This window comes from Rana temporaria, chromosome 3 (genome assembly GCF_905171775.1).
Source record: "Rana temporaria chromosome 3, aRanTem1.1, whole genome shotgun sequence".
In the NCBI taxonomy this organism is placed as follows: domain Eukaryota; kingdom Metazoa; phylum Chordata; class Amphibia; order Anura; family Ranidae; genus Rana; species Rana temporaria.
Window position 1 is genome coordinate 337,371,600 of NC_053491.1, and position 24,782 is coordinate 337,396,381.

The following is a 24,782-nucleotide window of genomic DNA, read 5'->3' on the forward strand; positions in this document are numbered from 1 at the left end:
ACAGGTAAGGATACAGGCAGGAGGCATCTATAGCCTTATAGATCAGTACTATGGCAGTAGTTTAGAAAGAATGAGAGTGGGTTTACATCCACTTTAATCTTTCATGGCCTCTGTAACTGGGGGTTGTGTCCTTTTGGTTACTTACTTTGTACAAACTTAAAGGTGTTCCTCTTTCCCACCTCAAACAGTTGAGGGGTATGAAAGTGTGTTACTGGCAGGATCACCAATATAGATTATCGAAACAAAGTTTGGTTCCTAGGAAGTTTGTCAAACCCAGCAGGAAGCTATTGCAAGCTATTGTTAACAAAAAAAAAGAAAAAAAATTGGTACATTTTCCCCACTGCCATGGGGGAAATGTACCAATTTAAAAACATGTTGGGGATGAGACCTTTGTCGTCTCAACATGGGGACAAAGTGCCTTGCAAGGGAAGGAAGCTTTGCCACACCCCCATTGCAAGGTACCTTTCCAATGTTGAAGACATGTGGCCTGGGATGGTTCAGGGGGTAGGGTTGCAGTGCACAACCATCACCCCCTCTCTTTTTAGGCCATGCAGACTGCATGCCTGGATAAGGGTCTAGCAATAATTTTAAGGCCTCACACCATTTTTCATTTTTTATTTTAAAGGGACAGTACACAAAGGACAATTTTGTGACCTGTGATCCCTTGCGGGTCAGTTTACAAACCGAAATGGAGTGTATAGGTGAGTGAACTGGCCTATTTTGGCCAGTTTGTTTGGTGGTTCCTTGAACAGCGAACAGGCTGAGTTCAGGATTAACGTGAGTTCAACCCAAATCATATTTCCAATTACCAGGTAAAAATAAAGGGATAAAAGCCTGGAGAAAGAAAACGAATGCAGCCAATTAATTTAACCACTTGAGACCCGCGCTGTAGACGAAAGACGTCCACAGCGCGGCTCTCAAGTGCCGGGTGGACGTCCCTGGACATCCTGTTTACATTCCCCGTGCGCGCCGCTGGGGGCACGTAGCGGGGAAACACTGTGCCCTGCGCATCGCTGGGAAGCCGGTGCGCGTGCCTGGCGGCCGCGATCGGCGGTGACAGCAGGGACGTGGAGCTCTGTGTGTAAACACAGAGCTCCACGTCCTGTCAGGGAGAGAGGAGACCGATGCTGTGTCCCTTGTACATAGGGACACAGCATCGGTCACCTCCCCCAGTCAGTCCCCCTCCACACACAGTTAGAACACACCCAGGGAATACATTTAACCCCTTCCTCACCCCCTAGTGTTAACACCTTCCCTGACAGTCACATTTATACAGTAATTAGTGCATTTTTATAGCACTGATCGCTGTATAAATGTGAATGGTCCCAAAATTGTGTCAAAAGTGTCCGATATGTCCGCCGCAATATCGCAGGCCTGACAAAAAAAAAATCGCAGATCGCCGCCATTACTAGTAAAAAATCTAAAATAAAAAAAAAAATCATAAATTATCCCCTATTTTGTAGGCGCTATAACTTTTGTGCAAACCAATCAATATACGCTTATTGCGATTTATTTTTTTAACAAAAATATGTAGAAGAATACATTTTGGCCTAAACCGAGGAAAAAAATATTAAAAATAAAAATAAAAATTGGGATATTATTATAACAAAAAGTAAAAAATTGTGTTTTTTTTTCAAATTTTTTTTTTGTATATAGCGCAAAAAATAAAAACCGCAGAGGTGATCAAATACCACAAAAAGAAAGCTCTATTTGTGAAAAAAAAACCGATAAAAATATAATTTGGGTACAGTGTTGTATGACCGCGCAATTGTCATTCAAAATGCGTCAGCGCTGAAAGCTGAAAATTGGTCTGGGCACGAAGGGGGTTTAAGTGCCCAGTAATGAAGTGGTTAAGGACCAGTAAGCTGCAATATATAACATTTTTGTTCTCAGGGTTTAGACTTTAGAGATTTAGCACGAAGGACCAAATTGTTAGTGTTGAAACCTTCAATGTAATAGAATACGCAGCTCTTCAGTGCGTTTGATTTTCAAGGGACATACCTGGAAACCTGTGTCCCTGTATATGTTGTTGGAACAGCTGTAATGTAAATAAACACTTTTTAAGTACGTTTATTCTGTCATGTGATAATATGATAATTTAATTTAAAATGCAAACAAGCAATTTTTTAATCCACTGTAAAAACTGGACATAGATGGTAGGAAGGTATCATATAGACAATGTAAAGCTTATATACCGGACTTTGTGTGGATAACATCCGTCCTCAGCTATTTCTGTTTGACCTCTAATCCTCTGAGTAAAGTCACATGACAAGCTGACATCAACAATGGTTTATGGCTGCTGTGGTATGAAGATGTCATAGCCCACCATCCCCCTAACAAGATTTATTACAGTAACTGATACCTCTATAGATCCGCAGAAATAATCACGATTAACCATTCAGCGTCAGATTCTGGTTTGGATGTGTCTTACCGCAGACACAGTTTCATCATCTAACGCGTCAAACGCACCATAGCTCTGGGACATCAGGACCAAGGACAGGTCCCCATGGTAATATATTCTCAGCACCAGCAACCTGGTGCAGGTAATTTTTGGCACAAGGCTTCCCATGCTAAGAACTAGTGCGCATAGCATTGCTGGTCAGTGTATCATAAGTAATCAATGTATTTAATATATTAAAGCAAAATATATATTATTTTTCCTTTTGGCTAGAATGCTTAAAACCTGTGTCAGGTGTTTTTTTTATTTTTTTATTTAATTTTCATTTATTTTTCCTGGCGGGGGGGTGGGTTGATTATAGTCTGTTCTGTTGGAAATATTTCCTTCCTATCACCTAAGATCAGCCTTTATCAAACTTTTTAACGCAAGAAGCCCTTAAAGAGGAGTCTCCCCCCCAAAAATTTAAGTCAGCAGCTACAAGTCCTGTAGCTGCTAACTTTTAATATACAGTGATGAAAATAAGTATTTGAACACCCTGCTATTTTGCAAGTTCTCCCACTTGGAAATCATGGAGGGGTCTGAAATTGTTATCGTAGGTGCATGTCCACTGTGAGAGACATAATCAAAAAAAAAAAATCCAGAAATCACAATGTATGATTTTTTTAAACTATTTATTTGTATGATACAGCTGCAAATAAGTATTTGAACACCTGAGAAAAACAATGTTAATATTTGGTACAGTAGCCTTTGTTTGCAATTACAGAGGTCAAACGTTTCTTGTAGTTTTTCACCAGGTTTGCACACACTGGGGGGAGGGATTTTGGCCCACTCCTCCACACAGATCTTCTCTAGATCAGTCAGGTTTCTGGGCTGTCGCTGAGAAGCACGGAGTTTGAGCTCCCTCCAAAGATTCTCTATTGGGTTTAGGTCTGGAGACTGGCTAGGCCACGCCAGAACCTTGATATGCTTCTTACAGAGCCACTCCTTGGTTATCCTGGCTGTGGGCTTCGGGTCATTGTCATGTTGGAAGACCCAGCCTCGACCCATCTTCAAAGCTCTAACTGAGGGAAGGAGGTTGTTGCCCAAAATCTCGCAATACATGGCCCCGGTCATCCTCTCCTTAATACAGTGCAGTCGCCCTGTCCCATGTGCAGAAAAACCCCCCCAAAGCATGATGCTACCACCCCCATGCTTCACAGTAGGGATGGTGTTCTTGGGATGGTACTCATCATTCTTCTTCCTCCAAACACGGTTAGTGGAATTATGACCAAAAAGTTCTATTTTGGTCTCATCTGACCACATGACTTTCTCCCATGACTCTGGATCATCCAAATGGTCATTGGCAAACTTAAGACGGGCCTTGACATGTGCTGGTTTAAGCAGGGGAACCTTCCGTGCCATGCATGATTTCAAACCATGACGTCTTGGTAATACACTAACAGTAACCTTGGAAACGGTGGTCCCAGCTCTTTTCAGGTCATTGACCAGCTCCTCCCGTGTAGTCCTGGGCTGATTTCTCACCTTTCTTAGGATCATTGAGACCCCACGAGGTGAGATTTTGCATGGAGCCCCAGTCCGAGGGAGATTGACAGTCATGTTTAGCTTCTTCCGTTTTCTAATGATTGCTCCAACAGTGGACCTTTTTTCACCAAGCTGCTTGGCAATTTCCCCGTAGCCCTTTCCAGCCTTGTGGAGGTGTACAATTTTGTCTCTAGTGTCTTTGGACTGCTCTTTGGTCTTGGCCATGTTAGTAGTTGGATTCTTACTGATTGTATGGGGTGGACAGGTGTCTTTATGCAGCTAATGACCTCAAACAGGTGCATCTAATTTAGGATAATAAATGGAGGGGAGGTGGACATTTTAAAGGCAGACTAACAGGTCTTTGAGGGTCAGAATTCTAGCTGATAGACAGGTGTTCAAATACTTATTTGCAGCTGTATCATACAAATAAATAGTTAAAAAATCATAAATTGTGATTTCTGGAATTTTTTTTTTTGATTATGTCTCTCACAGTGGACATGCACCTACGATGACAATTTCAGACCCCTCCATGATTTCCAAGTGGGAGAACTTGCAAAATAGCAGGGTGTTCAAATACTTATTTTCCTCACTGTAAGGACACTTACCTGTCCAGCGCTGTCCTCACCCGAGCCGAATCTTCAGTTGGCTTTGGGTCCAGGCAGGGCAGCCATCAGGGGGGTACAGCGATACAACTGTAAGGGGCCCAGAGGCCTGAGGGGCCCACCCGGGCCAGAAGTAGGCAAGATATATAAAGGTGTGAGGGGGGCTGGCATATAGATACTGTATAGGATTAAGGAGGGGGGGGCTGAGTGCATACAGGTGAGTTGGCCGGTGTGGATTCGGTGAGATGGCCCGTGGGCAAGCCCTAGGGAATGTTGGTTGTCAGGCTCGGGGGGGCCCAGTTCTAAAGCTGTGTAAGGGGCCCAAAAATTTCTGATGGCTGCCCTGGGTCCAGGTGCCAGCATCTTAAAGCGGTAGTAAACCGCAGTTGTTGGCAAAAAAAAAAACGGCAAGGCAATTTTTATAATGTCTAGTATGCATAGCATACTAGCACATTATGAGAGACTTACCTTAGAATGAAGCCCTCCAGCGCTGTGCTGTCACCGCTGAGAGAACTGACATCTTCCCCGGTCTTCCTTCCAGGTATGCTTTCTCTGGCTACCTGAGTGGCCGGGGTCACAATGTCGTCACTCCTGTGCATTCGCATGGGAGCCGTGTTTATGGCACTGTATGCCGGACCTTCAGAGCTCATGGGAGTTTAGGAGATATTCACAATACCTACAGGTAAGCCTTACTATAAGCTTGCCTGTAGGTACAAGTGGTAGAACAGAGTTTACTACCACTTTAAGTAAGGGAAATCAACTGTGAAACCTTGCGACGCTCTGTCAATGGTCCTGCTGTGATGTGTGCCAGAAGGCTACAGGGGAGGGGGCGTACTTTGCTCGGTTCGATGCAGTGATCTGGCTGGAAGTAGGAGTGGGTACCTGTCAAAACCAGGTATCCACTCTCCCCCACCCCCAAAAAAGTGCCAATTATTAAAGGAGGGGATGCAGACAATTGTTTTGGGTTACATTTCGGTCTCTTGGAACCCTGCTAATAATTACAACTACAGCTCTGGGTATATCACTATGGGTAGTATGTTGGACAGTATGTTGTTGTTATATAAGAATAAATTAAAAAAAGAAAATGTCACATACTTGACATATTTAACACCAAGGGCTGTTCTATACAACAACATTATTTTCAGTAATGATAAAGACAATAAACTTATAATTGATAATGGCCAGAACAGGAAAAGGAGTAAAAATGTAAGGGTTTCTTCACATTGGTGGTCAATTGGAAAAGGGTCCCTTACGCTGAAGGAATATGCGGTTTCAGTTTTGGGCCCCAGTTCTCAAAAAGGATATTGGGGAACTGGAGAAAGGGCAAACAAACTGATAAGAGGCATGGAGGAGCTCAGCTATGAGGAAAGATTAGAGGAACTGAATTTATTCACTCTTGAGAAGAGGAGATTAAGGGGGTATATGATCAACATGTACAAATATATAAGGGGGCCATATAGTGAACTTGGTGTTGAGTTATTCACGTTACAGTCAACACAAAGGACAAGGGGGTACTCTTTACGTCTAGAGGAAAAGAGATTTCACCTCCAAATACGAAAAGGTTTCTTCACAGTAAGAGCTGTGAAAATGTGGAATAGACTCCCTCCAGAGGTGGTTCTGGCCAGCTCAGTAGATTGCTTTAAGAAAGGCCTGGATTCTTTCCTAAATGTACATAATATAACTGGGTACCAACATTTATAGGTAAAGTTGATCTGGGGAATATCCGATTGCCTCTCGGGGGATCAGGAAGGAATTTTTTCCCCTGTTGTAGCAAATTGGATCTTGCTCTGCTGGGGTTTTTCACCTTCCTCTGGATCAACTGTGGGTATAGAATTGGGTATATGGGATTTTATGATATTATTATTATTATTGTTATTGTTATTTTTATTTTTTTATGGTTGAACTGGATGGACTTGTGCCTTTTTTCAGCCTGACTAACTATGTAACTATGTAATGCCCCTTTATTAATGTTTGTTATTTTTAAACACAAAAAAAAAAAAAAAGAGATTTTAGTATCACTTTAACTTTCTGAGATTCTGGCTGGAACTCTGGGTCTGCCTCCTGGAACATGTGACGGTGCACACCATCTCAGGGGAAGGAACTGGTGATGTAGCCTTCCAAGGATGCATCTACAAGGCCTCATTCACACGGACGGACCGTTCGGGTCCGCCTGTCAGTTTTAACGGCGGACCTGAACGGCCCCTCCATGCATCCCTATGGAGCGTCGGATGTCAGCAGAGACCTGTATGCTGACATCTGACCCTATCCGTTCCGCTAAAAACAGACGTATGGGGGCACGTCCCCATCTGTCCATGGCGGATCGGATCGGGTAAGATCTGATGAAAACGGACATGCTGTCCATTTTCATCAGATCGCTCCATAGGAGACAGCGGTGCCCAACAAGCCCCTCCCCGCTCAGTGAGCAGAGAGGAGCTTGTCAGCTCAGCGGAGATCTGCGGACTGATCTCCCGCTGAGCTGGCGGGAGCAGGCGGACTCCGTAGCAACGGAGTCCGCCTCGTGTGAATGAGGCCTTAGACCCTGGTTACATCATCAGTGCCTCACTTAACCAGGAAATTATAAAACAGTAACTAAGTAAAAGATATTTGTTTAGTTATTGAACATAAGAGGATTTCATATCAGCATGCAGAGTTGCACCTTTTAAAGCCGGTCATCTGTAATAGCTCTCATGATTCTATACTGACAGGTACCCTTTAAGATAAATTATGTCAGTTTTCTGATCAGAGCAACTGCGTTTCTTTAATAGTTTTTCTAGTTCTTTGGTTGACTTCATGTGCTGCTTGGTGTTGCTCTTTAACAGTATAAGTTTGACTGACAGAACAATGTTTGCACTAATAACCGTATTGGACATCATTTACACTGTAAGGAAAACAATCAATTAACTTTAAATTTTCATAATTGCTTTGCAGACAACTCATCCACATGAATTACACAGAGACCCATTACAGCCCCGGTGACATTCCTATCATTCAGAAACCCAATATGACGGTATGAAATGTTGTACGATCCACAGTGCTGTCTTTATGCTTGTTCCTTTATTTTACAGATTCTGAAGAATAAGGTCTAGATTGCTGTGCATACTATGTATTATTATGTGCTTTACTATATCTTTAACCTGCAAATAATAATACTTCAACAATTTCCTTTTGAACTTCCCACAAAACCTAACCCCATTTTTGTATGTCCAGCCACATTCTGGAGTGGTAAAGTATTAGAACCCTTGTCAGATTTTTGCTCCAAGATTAAAATAAATAGCCATGCGTAGGCACTCCTTATGTTCAACATGGTATAACAAGGGCAGGAATTTCACATAGCCAACACAGGCTGTGGCATTGGGCGGCGGGACTACCACATAGCCACCCACATATCATATTCCTGACTATTGGTAAGATCTGTTAAGGTTTTCATTATCCAAGTTATGATATAGCTAGCTGTATTTGGTCATATTCAGCTTGACTTGTTCTGTAATGTTGAATGTTTTACCACTCATCCAATTAGCTTTCTCAGCTCCAATGAGTGTCAGGAAGTTAATCAAACATGTATAGCCATGTGAGGTAACTCAACCACCTTTATCCAATCACCATACGTGTCAAGGCAGATGTTGATGTTTCAAGAACATAATGGGAGATGTGAAAGATTGTGCAATATTACTATACCTTGAGTGGCTACAACTGACCTTGTTGGTGGGATACTAAGGCTTTACAGTTTACTAGCGCAGGATGAGGACAGTTGTCCTAGGGGTACAGGATGTTTACATCTGGCCAACGCTGTATCCTGGCCTAGGCCAACAAGGCCCAGAACTTTGCAGGGGGGCATCATGGAAAGAGTTTCCGCTGGCTTACACTACACTGTTAGTGTAGCGCCAGTCTTATGGGGTGGACTGGGCTGAAAGGCAAATTAGTCTAGCGCCCCCATAAAGCAGCCGCACTGCTTACGGTAGCTGCAATAACGCAACTGTGGGGGGTGGGGGGCGCTGCTTCTAATTTTGACTGTCCTATCATCCTTGACCACAAACCTTCCTCACTGTGCTATATGATTTCTGCTGTACCATTGGCATGGTTATATCTTCTTTGCCTATCCATAAATTATCAGAAATGTGTGCTTAAAGTAGAACTATAGGCAACACTTTTTTTTTCATTTTGTAGAGAGTAAGGGAGGGTTATAGCCCCTGTCAGTTTATTTTTTACCATCCCTGTCCCATTTAAGAGATTTCCCTTCACTTCCTGCCCCATAGCCAAACAGGAAGTGAGAGGAAATCTATGCAAATTAAGGGAATCCATTGCCCCCCCCCCAGCCCAGCCCTCAGAACTAGTGTCCCCACTCGAAAATTTCAGGGCAGATCTTAAACAGAAAGGGGTGTGGCCTTGACAGGAAGGGGTGGGCCATATTTAAATTAGGGGGTGCACGAGTTTAGTCAGGCCTAGGGCAGCACAAAACCTAAATACACTACTGCATCTGGCCATGGCCATACCTAAGCTGGTTTGTATCAGGATGGACCAGGCTCTACAAAATGTTGTCATAAGCCAATCATGTGAATTCCTATGTAGCGGTGTAACAATTAGGCATGTATAGTTAAAAGAAGTATTGCCAAAACTCTTTTGGCCATACGTCTCTTCTTAGTTCTGCGCTCCTTCTACCCGGATTTAAGTGATAATGAGCTAAAGCCCACTCTCAGCTGACGTCACAGAACCAGTCCAGGCTCTGAACTTTAAAGAACCTATTGACTCTATCAATTGACTTGTGTACAACTGGCCTATTGGAAAACATTCCCTCGATCGTCGCCACTGGCTATAGCTTGTGGTGCTGATGAGTATATTCTGATAACAGAGAAACTTCCCCGCTGTCCAAATACAATGCCTCAGCGGGAGGGAATCCCCCATCCATATCTAGTATGTGGGTGGGAGAATAGAGTAATTTTCTTTTGTTCAACCTGCTGGTTGAAAAAAAGACTTGTCTAACCCCAGGACCCTGCATTCACTATAACTGGTCTCCCACAGAACACGGAAATGCAATTATTTTTCGTAAATATAAACTGATAAATACCCTTTCTCATCAGTAGTATATAGCAGTCTTATGAATTATATGAGTATCTGGTTAAAGCTTGTAGGAGAAGGTTTCATTGTACTCTGACTGTCCTATGACTATCAAACTGAGCATGTGCAGAGTGCCCCCAAGGCTCTGTTCTATCAGGAGATTGATTGGGGACAGTGAAAAAAGGGGAGGATCAATAAGACAGGATCAAACAGTCAATGCAGAGGATTAACCCCATGGGTTCCACAGGGAGTAAAAACATACAGACTGATTTTACTGTTGTGGCTTTAGTAACACTTTAACTGTGCATCTAGTTCAAGCACTTATCTTATTGATGAGATGCAAAATAACAGCTACATCGTTAATTATTATTTTTTTTAGAATGGTAGGTCTTAGTAACTGCCTTTAAAGCATATGTAAGCACAGTCAATAAAATCATAAATTTGATTTCACATGTAATGTATTGTCGAAACTCAATAAAATTAAAGTGGTTGTATAGTCTATTTTATTACTTTTACCTACAGGTAAGCCTATAATAAGGCTTACCTGTAGGTAAAAAAAATATCTCCAAAACCTTTACGGTTTAGGAGATATTCCCCTTGCAATGAGCCGCTGACTGCAGCGGCGCATGCACACAGGGGATTCTCGGCTGAAGGCCCGGTGGACGCCGGACCTTGCCAGAAAGAAGTCTCCCACGCACTTGCGCTGGAGCCGCGATACCCAAAAGACACGTTGAGGCAACAGGTCAGCTACCTCGGGATGGACCAGGTGAGTTACCGATGCATCGTTCTAAGGTAAGTATTTTATAATGAGCTAGTATGCAGTGCATACTAGCTCATTATGCCTTTTGCCTTACAGGTGAGTAAAAAATCTGGGCTATACAGCCGCTTTAATACCTGGTGAAGGTCCTTACTTGGGTACTGCCACTGATGGGATGACAGTGGTGACAGCTCCAAATCCATTGTCTCCCAGTTATGCTCCTGTGTTGTCTCCATAGTACGTGGGCTTCCAGCGGTGACACCAAATGCCTATTTCAACACATACAGTCAGGTCCATAATATTGGGACATTGACACAATATGTGCCTCCCATTTTTTTAAGGGACCAAAAGTAATGGGACAATTGAATTGAAGACTTCACCAGAGTGAATACAGAGGGTTCACCACAAGATGTAAACCATTGGTGAGCCTCAAAAACAGGAAGTCCAGATTAGAGTTTACCAAACAACATCTAAAAAGGTCTTCACAGTTCTGAAACAACATCCTATGGACAGATGAGACCAAGATCAACTTGTACCAGAGTGGTGGGAAGAGAAGAGTATGGAGAAGGAAAGGAACTGCTCGTGATCCAAAGCATACCACCTCATCGGTGAAGCATGGTGGTGGTAGTGTCATGGCGTGGGCATGTATGGCTGCCAATGGAACTAGTTCTCTTGTATTTATTGATGATGTGACTTCTGACAAAATCAGCAGGATGAATTCTGAAGTGTTTCGGGCAATATTATCTGCTCACATTCAGCCAAATGCTTCAGAACTCATAGGATGGCGTTTCACAGTGCAGATGGACAATGACCCGAAGCATAATGTGAAAGCAACCAAAGAGTTTTTTAAGGGAAAGAAGTGGAATGTTTTGTAATGGCCAAGTCAATCACCTGACCTGAATCCGATTTGAGCATGCATTTCACTTGCTGAAGACAAAACTGAAGGGAAAATGCCCCAAGAACAAGCAGGAACTGACGACAGTTTCAGTAGAGGCCTGGCAGAGCATCACCAGGGATGAAACCCAGCATATGGTGATGTCTATGCATTCCAGACTTCAGGCTGTAATTAACTGCAAAGGATTTGCAATCAAGTATTAAAAAGTGAAAGTTTGATTTAGGATTGTTAATCTGTCCCATTACTTTTGGCCCCTTAAAACATGTGAGGCACATATACAAACTGTTGTAATTCCTACACTGCTCACCTGATTTGGATGTAAATGCCCTCAAATTAAAGCTGAAAGTCTGCAGCTAAAGAACATCTTGTTTGTTTCATTTCAAATCCTTCCAAATCCATTGTGGTGGTGTATAGAGCCAAAAAGATCAGAATTGTGTCAATGTCCCAATATTTATGGACCTGACTGTATGCCATGGCAAAAAAATGGTTCACTGTTGTGACCCTCAGGAGGCCAGCACTGTGTCCTTTTTGAATTTTGATTCCAGCCATTTTTGGAGTCCATGTAGTCAGGGAGTGGCTGCAGGAGATCAACAACACAAAGAATAGAAAAAGTTATTAAAGTTATACAAATCAAGTGTTTTTATTGAAGTTACAAATGTAAAAACAGATTCAACATTCAGCACTACAATACAAAAGAACCAGTGAACAATGCAGCTCCCAGACCTTAATAGTGACAAGTTTTTTATTTTTATATATTAAATATATATTTTTTTGAGAAACTGAATGCCATTCCGTTAGGATTTACTCTGGTATTGGCAAAAAAATCCCCATTAGTACACCCCCTCTACACAACACACTTAAAGTGGATGTAAACCCACTCTCATCCTTTCTAAACTACTGCCATAGTGCTGATCTATAAGGATATAGATGCCTCCTGCATGTATCATTACCTGTCAAATGTTTCCCCTCTGTCTGTTATGAGACCTGAAAAACTGCAGATTCTGAGGGTGGATCTGTTGTCTGGAGCTCGGTGGGTGGAGTTGTGATGTCAGTAGACTCTCTGCCCACCTCTACACTCCCCTTGTCAACATGCATTTTTTCCTATGTATTCCTTACTAAATTCTGCTATGATCACTAACATCCAGTCAAAATCCAGAAAAGTAACCACATGACTTAAGAAAAGGGATTGTGGAAACCTCTCCTACACATTTGGCAGTGGACAGTGTCAGTAAAGCAGTGGACAGTGACAGTGCTGGCAGGGAGGAGGAGGACACCACCACCTCCATGGTCGGCACAGACCGGGTTCTATGAGACCCCTCTGCCCACTACAGCAAGCAGGGACGAAAGTACAATCCTTGCTTGCTTTAGAGAACTACTAGTGTAAGGTGACCAGATTTTTCAAATTACATTTTTTTACTAGTAATGGCGGCAATCAGCGACTCTCTTACCGTCGCTGCCCACCTCACAGCCTGTCAAGTCTAATGCCACGTACACACGATAATTTTTCATCATGAAAAAAAAAGTTTTTTAGCATGTCGAAAAAACAACGTTTTCCCAACTTCATCATTAAAACGATGTTGCCTTCACACCATCGTTTTAAAAAAATGATCTGGCAAAGCGCGGCGACGTACGACACGTACGACGGCACTATAAAGGATAAGTTCCATTCGCCTTTGGGCTGTTTTAGCTGATTCCGTGTTAGTAAAGACAATTCGCGCTTTTTTGTCTGTTACAGCGTGAGGAATGTGCTTACTCCATTATGAACGGTAGTTTTACCAGAACGAGCGCTCCCGTCTCATAACTTGCTTCTGAACATGCACAGGTTTTTTACATAATTTTAGCCCACACACGATCATTTTTTACAACCCAAAAAATACATAGTTTAAAACGACGTTAAAAAATGCAGCATGTTCGAATTTTTTTTTTTTTGTCGTTTTTCAGAACCTGAAAAATTATGTGTAGCCCACACACGATCATTTTAAATGACGTTTTTGAAAAACAACGTTTTTTTTCATGCCAAAAAATGATTGTGTGTACGCGGCATTATTCTCCAGGCTCCGACTACTACTGGGTGGGGAGCAAAGGAAATCACTCCACCAGGGAATGCAAGCAGATAAGCAGGCGGCTGGCTGGGACTTGAGCCAAGGCAGAAGAACATGCGAGCGGAGCTAAATGGGCATGCGCCCAAAACTGAAGAAATATTCCCTCTGCCCCGACCAGCACATGATCATCAGAAGGGGGAACAGACAATGGAAAAAATACATCCCCCCCCCCCCAAAGCTAGTAGAAGCGACGGGGGGGCTGGTGTAATTCAGAATTCTGCCTTTGCAATCGCCCCAGCCCCTGTTCAAAACCAATCCAGGGACAGACTTGGCCCAGGGACAGTGTCCTCAATCCGGGGACTGTCCCCAGAAACTGGGGATGTCTGGTTACCCTATACTAGTGGGGAAGTGCCAAGACCGCTTGCTGAGGGTATAGGAGGAATATCAGCCAGTTAAGGAAATCACTGGAGATTAATGGCTTTTCTCCAAAATCAGGCTGCTACAGAGGAACTACAGAGCTCAGAAGAAGATAGATGGCTTAGCTGAAGATCAGCAACAATGACATGATCATTTTTTTTGCTTTAAGATGGTGTTTAGATAGCTAGGGGACCTTACAAGGACTGTTCTATGTTGCCTCCTCATGTATAGCCAAATTGATGCATTTATATACGTCAGCTTGTACTTTTTAGGCTCCCTGGTCCTCAGCAGCCGTCTACTCACCCCAGGTGACCGAGAATATTCTCTATCAAATGTAATTATTTGCATTCAGCTGATTAATCTCCACTGTCTCTCCTTCTGTTCTACATCAAACAAGGGCAGTCACAGGACGTCCTGGCTTCTATGCAGTTTGTTTTAGCCATAATGCTAACTCAGTGTGTTTTTTCTGCTGCTACACATTTCCTCAGATAAACTCGTGCCCCATTTTGGTTTGACCTGCAGTTCCCGACTTTACTTCCTGACACACTTCTTCTCAATGCCTTGGGGTAAACCATTTTGGGAAGTAGGTCAAGAGTGAAAAGATGGCACTCTCTGCCAATGGCCCGGGGTTATTTGGGCCTGCACACGTCTCGGGATTCCATATTTATTTATAGAACATACAGATACATGACATGAATGACGGCGAGGTCAGAGGAGGACAGATGTGGTCAGATGCACAAGCCTGGCTGTTTATACAGATGCTCGGAGGATGCAGATATTTACTGGCAGATGCGTATTACACTCATTAATTAGCAGGCTGTTTTTGTTTAAAGTCAAACATCAGCGTATTTATCGGTTTATGCTCTGAGGCAGTGTATGTCTCTGTTGTTTGTATATTTAAAACTACATTTTAGGCTGTAATTATGAAGAAAAAAATGAATTGAAGCTCAATTATTACGACTGTGTTTATACTATGTACAAGGGTAAAATATTATCCTATGGCAAATACGGAATTTAGGTTAAAGCCTAATGCCTAACCAAACTGTATTTTTGTTTGTTTTGGATAAAGCAGCTAAAATGTCTGTGGACCCACTGGGGAGTTATTGTTTCACTTCCTGTAGCCCCAACAGACAGTGAGAGGGATCCAAAAGGGGAGGAAGTAATTCAGGGCGCCATATTGGATTATATGGCCAGTGTTGATAAACCACTTCCTGCCCGGAACATAGTCAAATGACGGCCGCAGGAACCCTTCGTCCCTCCGGGTGGCCGTCATATGACGTCCTGGGATTTCTGCAGCACTGAGGACCCAATGAGCGTGCCCGGCGGCCACGATGTCCACCGGGCACTCACAGAGCCATGAATCTATGTGTGTAAACACAGAGATCCACGTCCTGTCTGGGAGAGGAGACCGATGGTGTGTCCCTTGTACATGGGGACACCGATCGGTCACCTCCCCCAGTCAGTCCCCTCCCCCTACAGTTAGAATCACTCCCTAGGGAACACATTTAACCCCTTGATCGCCCCCTAGTGTTAACCACTTCCCTGCCAGTCACATTTATACAGTAATCAGCGCATATTTATAGCACTGTTCGCTGTATAAATGTGAATGGTCCCAAAATGGTGTCAAAAGTGTCCAATCTGTCCGCCGCAATATCGCAGTCCTGACAAAAATTGCAGATAACTGCTATTACTAGTAAAAAAATAAAAATAAATGTCATAAATCTATGCCCTATTTTGTCAATCAATATACGCTTATTGCGTTTTTTTTACCAAAAATATGTAGAAGAATACGTATCGGCATAAACTGAGATTTTTTTCATAATTGTCGGTCTTTTTTTGTTTATAGCGCAAAAAATAAAAACCGCAGAGATGATCAAATACCACCAAAAGAAAGCTCTATTTGTGGGTAAAAATAAGTCAATTTTGTTTGGGAGCCACGTCGCACGACCGCACAATTGTCATTCAAAGCCTGACAATTGCCATGGGCAGGAAGAAGGTGAAAATGCCCGGTATTGAAGTGGTTAACAATGACGAGGAGGGTGGGGGTAGCAGCAGTGATAGTGGTGATAACCCTCCTGCAGCCCTGTGCATCTATTCAGGGTGACAATGCTGAAGTGAATTCACTGCAGGCCCTACAGCACTGGGGAATAGACCCAAAGGGCTGGCAGGATCACCAAGAGCTTTTTTTTTCAAGGAATACAGTACATTGGAATAATGTTTTCAATAACTTTTTTTAACCACTTGCTTACTGGGCACATATACCCCCCTCCTGCCCAGGTGAAATTTCCGCTTCCGGCACTGCGTCGCTTTAACTGACAATTGCGCGGTCGTGCGACGTGGCTTCCAAACTAAATTTAAGTCCTTTTTTCCCCACAAATAGAGCTTTCTTTTGGTGGTATTTGATCACCTCTGCGGTTTTAATTTTTTGCCCTATAAACAAAAAAAGAGCGACAATTTTGAAAAAAAAATAATATTTTTTACTTGTTGCTATAATAAATAGCCCAATTTTTTTAAAACATTTTTTTTTCTCAGTCTAGGCCGATACGTATTCTACATATTTTTGGTAAAAAAAGAAATAAATAAAAATCGCAATAAGCGACTGGTTTGCGCAAAAGTTATAGCGCCTACAAAATAGGGGACAGAATTATTATTTTTATTTTTATTTTTTACTAGTAATGGCGGCGATCTGCGATTTTTATTGGGACTGCGACATTATGGCGGACACGTCGGACACTTTTGACACATTTTTGGCACCATTCACATTTATACTGCGATCAGTGCTATAAATATGCACTAATTACTGTATAAATGTGACTGGCATTGAAGGGGCTAACACTAGGGGGTGAGGGAGGGGTTAAATGTGTACCCTGCATAGTGTTACTAACTGTGGGGGAGGGGGGTGACTGGGGGAGGTGACCGATCTGTATCCCTATGTACAAGGGACACAGATCGGTCTCCTCTCTCCCTGACAGGACGTGGATTTGTGTGTTTACACACACAGATCCACGTCCATGTCTCTGAAACCGGCCAATCGCGGGTGCCTGGCGGACATCGCGGCCACCAGGCACGCGCATCGGCATCTCAGTGATGCGGTGGGCGCGCGCCCCCGAGTGGCCAGGAAGAGCAAAGGCCGTAAAAAGATGGCCACTCAGAGATTTAGAGCCACCCTATGGCCGTACAAAGTCGAACGGCCGTCGGGAAGTGGTTAAAGCGGTCCTCCACCCTAAAGTGGAGTCCCGCTGATCGGAACCCTCCCCCCCTCCGGTGTCACATTTGACACCTTTCAGGGGGGAGGGGGGTGCAGACACCTGTCTAAAGACAGGTATTTGCACCCACTTCCGGCCACACGCTACGGGCGAAAGACGGGCATTCCGTCACATCCCGTCTGTCGCCCGTTGTGTGCTGGGAACACTCGGCTCCCAACACACAGCGTGTGAGCCAATCGGCGGGCGCAGCGCGACTCGCGCATGCGCCGTAGGGAACCGGGCAGTGAAGCCGCAGCGCTTCACTTCCTGGTTCCCTGAGCGTGGATGGAGGGGGGAGCAGCAGAGAGACGAGCGATCGCTCGTGCTCTGCTGCGATCAGCGCTGGACTCCAGGACAGGTAAGTGTCCTAATATTAAAAGTCAGCAGCTGCAGTATTTGTAGCTGCTGGCTTTTAATATTTTTTCCCCGTGACACATCCGCTTTAAGGAAAACATTACAATAACGTTTTTTAATAACTTTTTGGATGAATACATCAAAATAATATGGATTACTAAGAATTTGTTTTCAGTCACTTTTTTCCACCCTCCATATGATCAGAATAGATACAATTTTGTTAGGGCTAGTTTACACTTGCTTTAAAACATGGCTTTGGACATGCTTTGTTAGGCTGCATTCACACCTTGGCGTACCTAATCGCGGCGTTTTGTCCCGCGAATTGCGGCGACAAATTGCAGCGTTTTGTACCGCGATTTGCGGCGACAAACCGCCGCGATTGTGAATGCAGCTTACCCCCAGGTCCACATCTCCTATGCGGAACGCCGAAAGCCGCCTGAAAAAAAGGTCCGGGACTTGTTTTCAGGCGGCAGGCGTACGGCGTTCGGCGTGGATATGTGAACCATCTCCATAGAAGGCAATGTAAAATCATCCCTCCAGCGTCTTAGAGGCTGCTGCGGCGTCGCGCTTCAGGCGTATATACGCCTAGGTGTGAAAAGAGCATTAAAGCTCTCTGAACGCCAGTCAAAGCCAAAGCTGTCACTAAATAAAATGGTTAGCTTACAGTCCTGTTTACACCTTGCATTTGCCTTGCTTCGACTTCACTTAAAAAATGATACCCCATGTAGCTTTAGTGGTGTTTCAAAGCGACTTCAAAGCCCCCATAGAAGTCCTATGGCAACGCTCGCTTGAAACACCTAAAGCTTTTGAGAGGCTTTAATTCAGCTTCAGCTTTACCTTTGCTTTGTTTTGGAGAAAGTAAAGGTATGAAATATCCACACCTACACAGGGCACCTGCTTCAAAAGACCTCCACCGAAGCATCACTGAAGCTTCATCGAAGAACCACCAAAGCATCAAAAACACATCCAAAAAGCATATTAAAGCTCTAGGCACTTTAAAGCGGTTGTATACCCAAAAAAACATAAAATAAAAAAAAAAACCTGCAAGACAAAGGCATAATGAGCTAGTATGACTAGCATACTAGCTCATTATCAATTGCTTACCTTAGATCGAAGCCCCCGCAGCGACCCTCGTTCCTCTCCTCCACCACCGCCATGATACCCGGAGTGACTTCCCGGGTATCGCCGCTCCGGCGCTGTGACTGGCCAGAGTGGCGATGACGTCACTCCCGCACATGTGCACCGAACTAGTACGATCCCCGCGCATTTGCGCATTTCCGTCGCTTTCCCATTGAAGACGCAGCACGCTCAGTGCGATCGGTGCCCGATTTTCTGCAAATATCTCCTTAACCATGTAGGTTAAGGAGATATTGCAGGCACCTACAGGTAAGCCTTAGGCCCCTTTCACACCTGCGGACCGTATGTCCGCTTTTCCATCCATCCTTTTAGGGATAAAAAAGGCACATACATTAATCCCTATGAGATAGTGGGTGTCAGCAGATGAACATCCGCTGACACCCGATCTCATCCAGGTCCGCAATGCTCCGATTCTGCAGACGGAGGAAAATCAGGCGGCGATTCTGTGCACCATAAGAATGATCATAGCAGCGGTTCCGCCACTTGATCGTTTTTATAGGCGGCGGGAGGGGACCTCCTGCCGCCATCCGGTGCTTCTCCGGGCTCTCCTGTGCCATCGGAGGCCCGAAGAAAGAATCATCCGCCGCCGGATGGGGAGAATAGAAATGTTATATCTATGACCGTCGGAGGCCTGGGCGCAACGTCACACCCGGGTACCCCGGAAGCATACAAAGCCTCAATTGCGGCTGAAAGCATGAGATCTGTGAATTTTTTTTCCCAATCTCATGATTTCCAGCCTGGGGGAGAGATGTGGGGTCTTATTGAGCCTGCATCAATCCATAAAGAGGACATTTCATACACTATCTCTATTACAAGGGATGTTTAAATTCCTTGTAATAGGAATAAAAGTGATAAAAAAAAAATGTAAAACGCCCCTGTCCCCAGTAGCTCGCGCTCAGAAGCGAACGCACACTTAGGTCCCGCCCACATATGTAAGCGCCGTTCAAACCACACATGTGAGGTATCGCTGCGTGCATTAGAGCGAGAGCATAATTCTAGCACTAGACCTTCTCTGTAACTCTAAACTGGTAACCTGTAAAATAAATTAAAGCGTCGCCTATGGAGATTTTTAAAGCGGGGGTTCACCCAAAAAAACATTTTTTAACATGACATTTAGCCGAGTTGTCAGAATGAATCAATGTATGCGCCGGTCGGAAGGATGTCAATTAATTAGGAACGCCCAGTCCCGCAGCTTACATACCCGGAAGCGGCGGTGAAAATACGGTATGTACGGCACAGAAATAAAAAAAAACAGCCGATTGTCATTCTGACAACTCAGCTGAATGTCATGTTAAAAATATTTTTTTGGGTAAACCCCCGCTTTAAGTACCGAAGTTTGGCACCATTCCATGATTGTGTGCAATTTTAAAGCATGACAAGTTAGGTATCTATTTACTTGGCGTAACATCATCTTTCACATTATATAAAAAAAATGGGCTAACTACTGTTTAGTTATTTTTTCATTCATGAAACCGTTTTTTTTTTTCAAAAATTATTGCGCAAATACCCTTCGAGATAAAAAAGTTGCAATGACCACCATTTTATTCCCTAGGGTGTCTGCTAAAAATATATATATAATGTTTGGGGGTTCTGAGTAATTTTCTAGCCCAAAAAATTATGATTTTTACATAAAGGAGAGAAGTGCCAGAATAGGCGCGGTATGGAAGTGGTTAATATGTGTTGAAGCCGAAGCAAGTGTAAGTGAGCCCTTAGGCCCCTTTCACATTGGGGGTTTTTCATGCGGTACAGCGCTAAAAATAGCGCTGCTATACCGCATGAAAAATCATGCCCTGTAGTCTTCAATGTGAAAGCCCAAACTGAAGCGGTGCACTAGCAGGAACGCTCCAAAAGTCCTGCTAGCCGCATCTTTACCGCAGTATAGGAGCGGTGTGTTCACCGCTCCTATACCACGCCTTCCCATTGCACGCCTCGGTGTGAAAGCAGCTATAGCGTACATAGCTTAACCACTTGAGGACCGGAAAAATTTGCCCCCTTAAAGCGGAGCTCCACCCTAAAGTGGAACTCACGCTGATCGGAACCCTCCCCCCCTCCGGTGTCACATTTGACACCTTTCAGGGGGGAGGGGGTGCAGATACCTGTCTAAAGACAGGTATTTGCACCCACTTCCGGCCACACAGTTTCGGGTTTACTGTGGGCAGAACGTCACCTCCCGTCCTCCCCCCATTGTGCTCTGGGAACACTCGGCTCCCAGAGCACAGCGGGAGCCAATCAGCGGCCCAGCGCAACTCACGCATGCGCCATAGGGAACCGGGTAGTGAAGACAGAGCGCTTCACTTCCTGGTTCCCTCACTGAGGATGGCGGGGGGCAGCAGAGTGACGAGCGATCGCTCGTCCTGTGCTGCGGACGGCGCTGGACTCCAGGACAGGTAAGTGTCCTAATATTAAAAGTCAGCAGCTGCAGTATTTGTAGCTGCTGGCTTTTAATATTTATTTTTTCGTGGCACATCCGCTTTAATGACCAGGGCATTTTTGCGATACAGCACTGTGTTGCTTTAACTCAGTGTTTCTCAACTCCAGTCCTCAAGACACCCCAACAGGTCATGTTTTCAGGCTTTCCCTTATTTTGCACAGGTGATTTGATCAGTTTCAATGCCTTAATAATTACCATATCCGTTTCATCTGAGACAAATTCTGAAAACATGACCTGTTGGGGCGCCTTGAGGACTGGAGTTGAGAAACACTGCTTTAACTGACAATTGCACGTGCGACTTGTACCCAACATGTTTTACCCCCACAAATAGAGCTTTCTTTTGGTGGTATTTGATCATCTCTGTGGTTTTTATTTTTATTTGTTGTGCTATAAACAAAAAAAGAGCAACAATTTTGAAAAATAAGCTATATTTTTAACTTTTTGCTATAATAAATATCCCCAAAAATATATAAAAAAACGATATTTTTTCCTCAGTTTAGGCCGATATGTATTCTTCTACATATTGTTTGTAAAAAAAAAAAAAAAAACAATAAGCGTATATTGATTGGTTTGCACAAATGTTAAGAATCTACAAAATAGGGGATAGTTTTATGGCATTTTTTATTTTTATTATGATTTTTTTTTTACTAGTAATGGTGGCGATCAATTTTTGGTGGGGGCAAACAAACAAAAATAAAATCAATTGCAGCCTCACTGTGCCTATTAATAGTTGCCACTGTGCCATCAATTGTCGCCACTGTGCCCATCACACGCAGCCACTGTGCCCATCACACGCAGCCACTGTGCCCATCACACGCAGCCACTGTGCCCATCAAACACAGTCACTGTGCCCATCAATTGTCGCCACTGTGCCATCACACGCAGTCACTGTGCCATCACACGCAGCCACTGTGCCATCACACGCAGCCACTGTGCCATCAATTGTCGCCACTGTGCCCATCAAACGCAGCCACTTTGCCATCAAACGCAGCCACCGTGCCATAAATTGTCGCCACTGTGCCATCAAACGCAGCCACTGTGCCATCAATTGTCGCCACTGTGCCATCAAACGCAGCCCCTGTGCCAGATTGCCCTCCCGCCCGGCACTTGCCTTTCTCGGGTCAGCCATCCTCCTCCACGATCCCTCAATGTCTTCTCCCACCCTCGATGTCGCTCCAGCCAATCAGGTGACCGGTAACCAGACCCGGTGAACCTGATTGGCTGAGACGCGTGTCAGTTTTAACCAGGGAATGCACACTCTGGTTAACCATTTGGAAGCCGATTAGAGCCCACAGACACTTCCAAAGCACACCCACTGCTGTTATTCAGATGGCCGGCGCTCACCAGGGGGTCGGCCCCCTGAATAGTGGGTGGCAGCGGCGACAATACATCGATTCATGCAATGCATGAATCGATGTATTGTTGAGTGATGGTGCAGGAGAGAGGGGGCGGCGCTCCTGCGCCCACTATGGACGCACCGCCACTAGTCCAGCAGGTATATATCAGAAATATGAAATATTGGGTTTACACATTGTTTAAAGCTTTTAAAGCACCCTTCCCTAGTCTCTGAATACAAAATATAGTGTGGCAGTACTGGCTGTAGTTTTAATGATACTAAAGCTTGCTGAAGGTCTGCAAAAGCTCACGGCTGCTGCAGACTGTGCATCTTGCTCTCTGCATTTTAATTGAATAAATATGCCTGTTAGACTTTCTTTATCAAATCCCAATGTTGGCTGGCCCAGGTCTTGTGGATCATCACAGCTTCTAATGAGGCTTAAAGGTTTGCAAAGAGCAGAAGTCTCTGTTATATAAAAAAGGGAACCAATATAGAGAAGATTGATCATCCTTACTGACTACACAAAGACACGTCCTCTATATGGTTGATACCGGCAGATTTTCAGTCGCTTAAGTCTATGCAAGCTGTGATAAGCCTCTGGGAAATTTTCATAAAACACAACCATGTCTTTGTCCCTTGCGCTTCATCCCCATCCCGTCCATTGAATTCTGTGTATGATTGCTCCCAATCACTGCTCAAAGGGTTAACTCCCAACCAGTGAGATCATCAAGTTACCCAGGAAGCTGAGAATGGGGGTGCAGGGAAAAGGAAATGAGGATAGATGTATAAGAATGCTTTCCTCAAAGAGCTCAATGTTCCTTGTCTCCTATTCCTCTGCCTTAAATGAACTCCCATTGACCAGAATCATCTATCTTGTATGACGACTGTACAGCGTCTGCTCCATGTTATTGCAAAGGACCTATTTACTGTATATTACTAATACAAAATTCAAGGAGAGCAGGCCAAAGTGCTATATATTTAACCACTTCCATACAGGGCACGTAAACGCCTCCCTGCCCAAGCCAATTTTTAGCTTTCAGCGCTTAAATGACAATTGCGCCGTCATGCTACACTGTACCCAAACAAAAATGTCATCCTTTTGTTCTCACAAATAGAGCTTTATTTTGGTGGTATTTGATCACCTCTGCGGTTTTTATTTTTTGCTAAACAAATAAAAAAGACCGAAAATGTTGAAAAAAAAATGTTTTTCGTTTGTTTCTGTAGCGCCTGTGTACTTTTCAGTACAGGTGCTATGATAAATTTAGTGGGGGGTGAGAGAGTTACCTTGCTCTCATCCGTGCTGTTTTGCTAAATTCGGCTGTTGCCAGTTCTGGACTGTCCTGTGGGTCATTCTGTGCTCCAGAGATGTAGTTCCATCTCTGGATGGCAGGTGGCGCCAGAGGGGTCCAGGCGGAGACGCCTTTCTCCAGCAGCCAATCGGGGAAGTGTTTCCCTCGCGGGGCATGCTGGGGGAGGGTATTTCTGTGGCAGACGCCATTTTGTGGGGTTCTTCGAGGGTTCCTGGTTCCAGGTGCGGCACCCACATCACGGGCCCCGGCCATATGGCCTACCAGGCCGGGGCGCACGTGCTATGCGGAGTTCCTGACTCTGGGCCCTCATGGCCCGGAGCAACCTGTTCTCCAAGGGGTCCCAGTGACTTACTGGGTCCCCTAACTTTATTAAGAAGATCCCAAGCGAGTTGTGCTGTTCGATGGGGAGTCGGTCTGAGGTGAGCCCGGAGGCAGGTGATCCAATAGGGCTTAGACGAACCATCGGGGATCTGGGTGACCGGACACTGACAGGTTGTATGCTGCAAACTGTCAGTCGTGACCCCAAACTATCAAGTCTACCTGGGGAAGATTCAGGCAAGATTGTGTTACTGGAAGGATTCGCTCTACTATCCATGCTTTCAAGTACTAGGCCTGTGGCAGAGGTCTCATCGCTAAATCCTAATCCTATTAGAGCCAAGTCTGTGGCAGAGACTTGTTCCTTCCCAAAAGTTCTAGTGACGCTCCGGCTGCCGGGCCTGTGAGAGGGACCTGTCCGGGGGCACTATACCCACTTCGGCTGGAGTGGCGACGAAGTAAAAGCTGCTACTAGAAGCAGGACTGCTTCAATCTATCCATTGGCCTGAATCTGCAAAGTTCTCTCTTTTGACCAACCTATCCTCTCTACCTCAAATTGATTGTTGGTCGCGTTGGGCCGCAAATAAAGCATTGAAAACGTCACCCTACTATCTGGACATTCCTTTATTGCTTCACACCACCATCATCATCCCTAGACACATCATAGAGGTAACGTAATTACGCCGATCCCAAATCTAACCAGCGGCTCCTGAGGGGGTAGCCCTACATTTCTGTTTATAAAATTTTGTAAATAAGTGTGATTTCTCCTTCACTGATGGGCACTGATAAGGCAGCACTAACGGCACTGATAAGGCGACACCGATGAGGTGGCACTGACAAGCACTGATAGGTGGTACTGATATGCAGCACTGATGGGCATTGATAGGCGGCACTAATGGGCACTCATGGGTGGCACTGGTGGGCACTGATAGGCGATACTGATGGGCACTGAAAGGCTGCACTGATGGGT

General features: G+C 44.5%; 1 protein-coding gene across 1 annotated transcript in view; it reads left to right on the top strand.

Moving 5' to 3' along the window:
* The window catches only part of ADAM19 (ADAM metallopeptidase domain 19), a 143,729-nt gene that overhangs the window by 47,155 nt on the left and 71,792 nt on the right, over positions 1 to 24,782 (top strand). Inside the window, exon 4 of the mRNA XM_040345076.1 lies at positions 7,450 to 7,528. Within this exon, the coding sequence (XP_040201010.1) occupies positions 7,450 to 7,528 (79 nt within the window). The remainder of the gene's footprint in view (positions 1 to 7,449; positions 7,529 to 24,782) is intronic.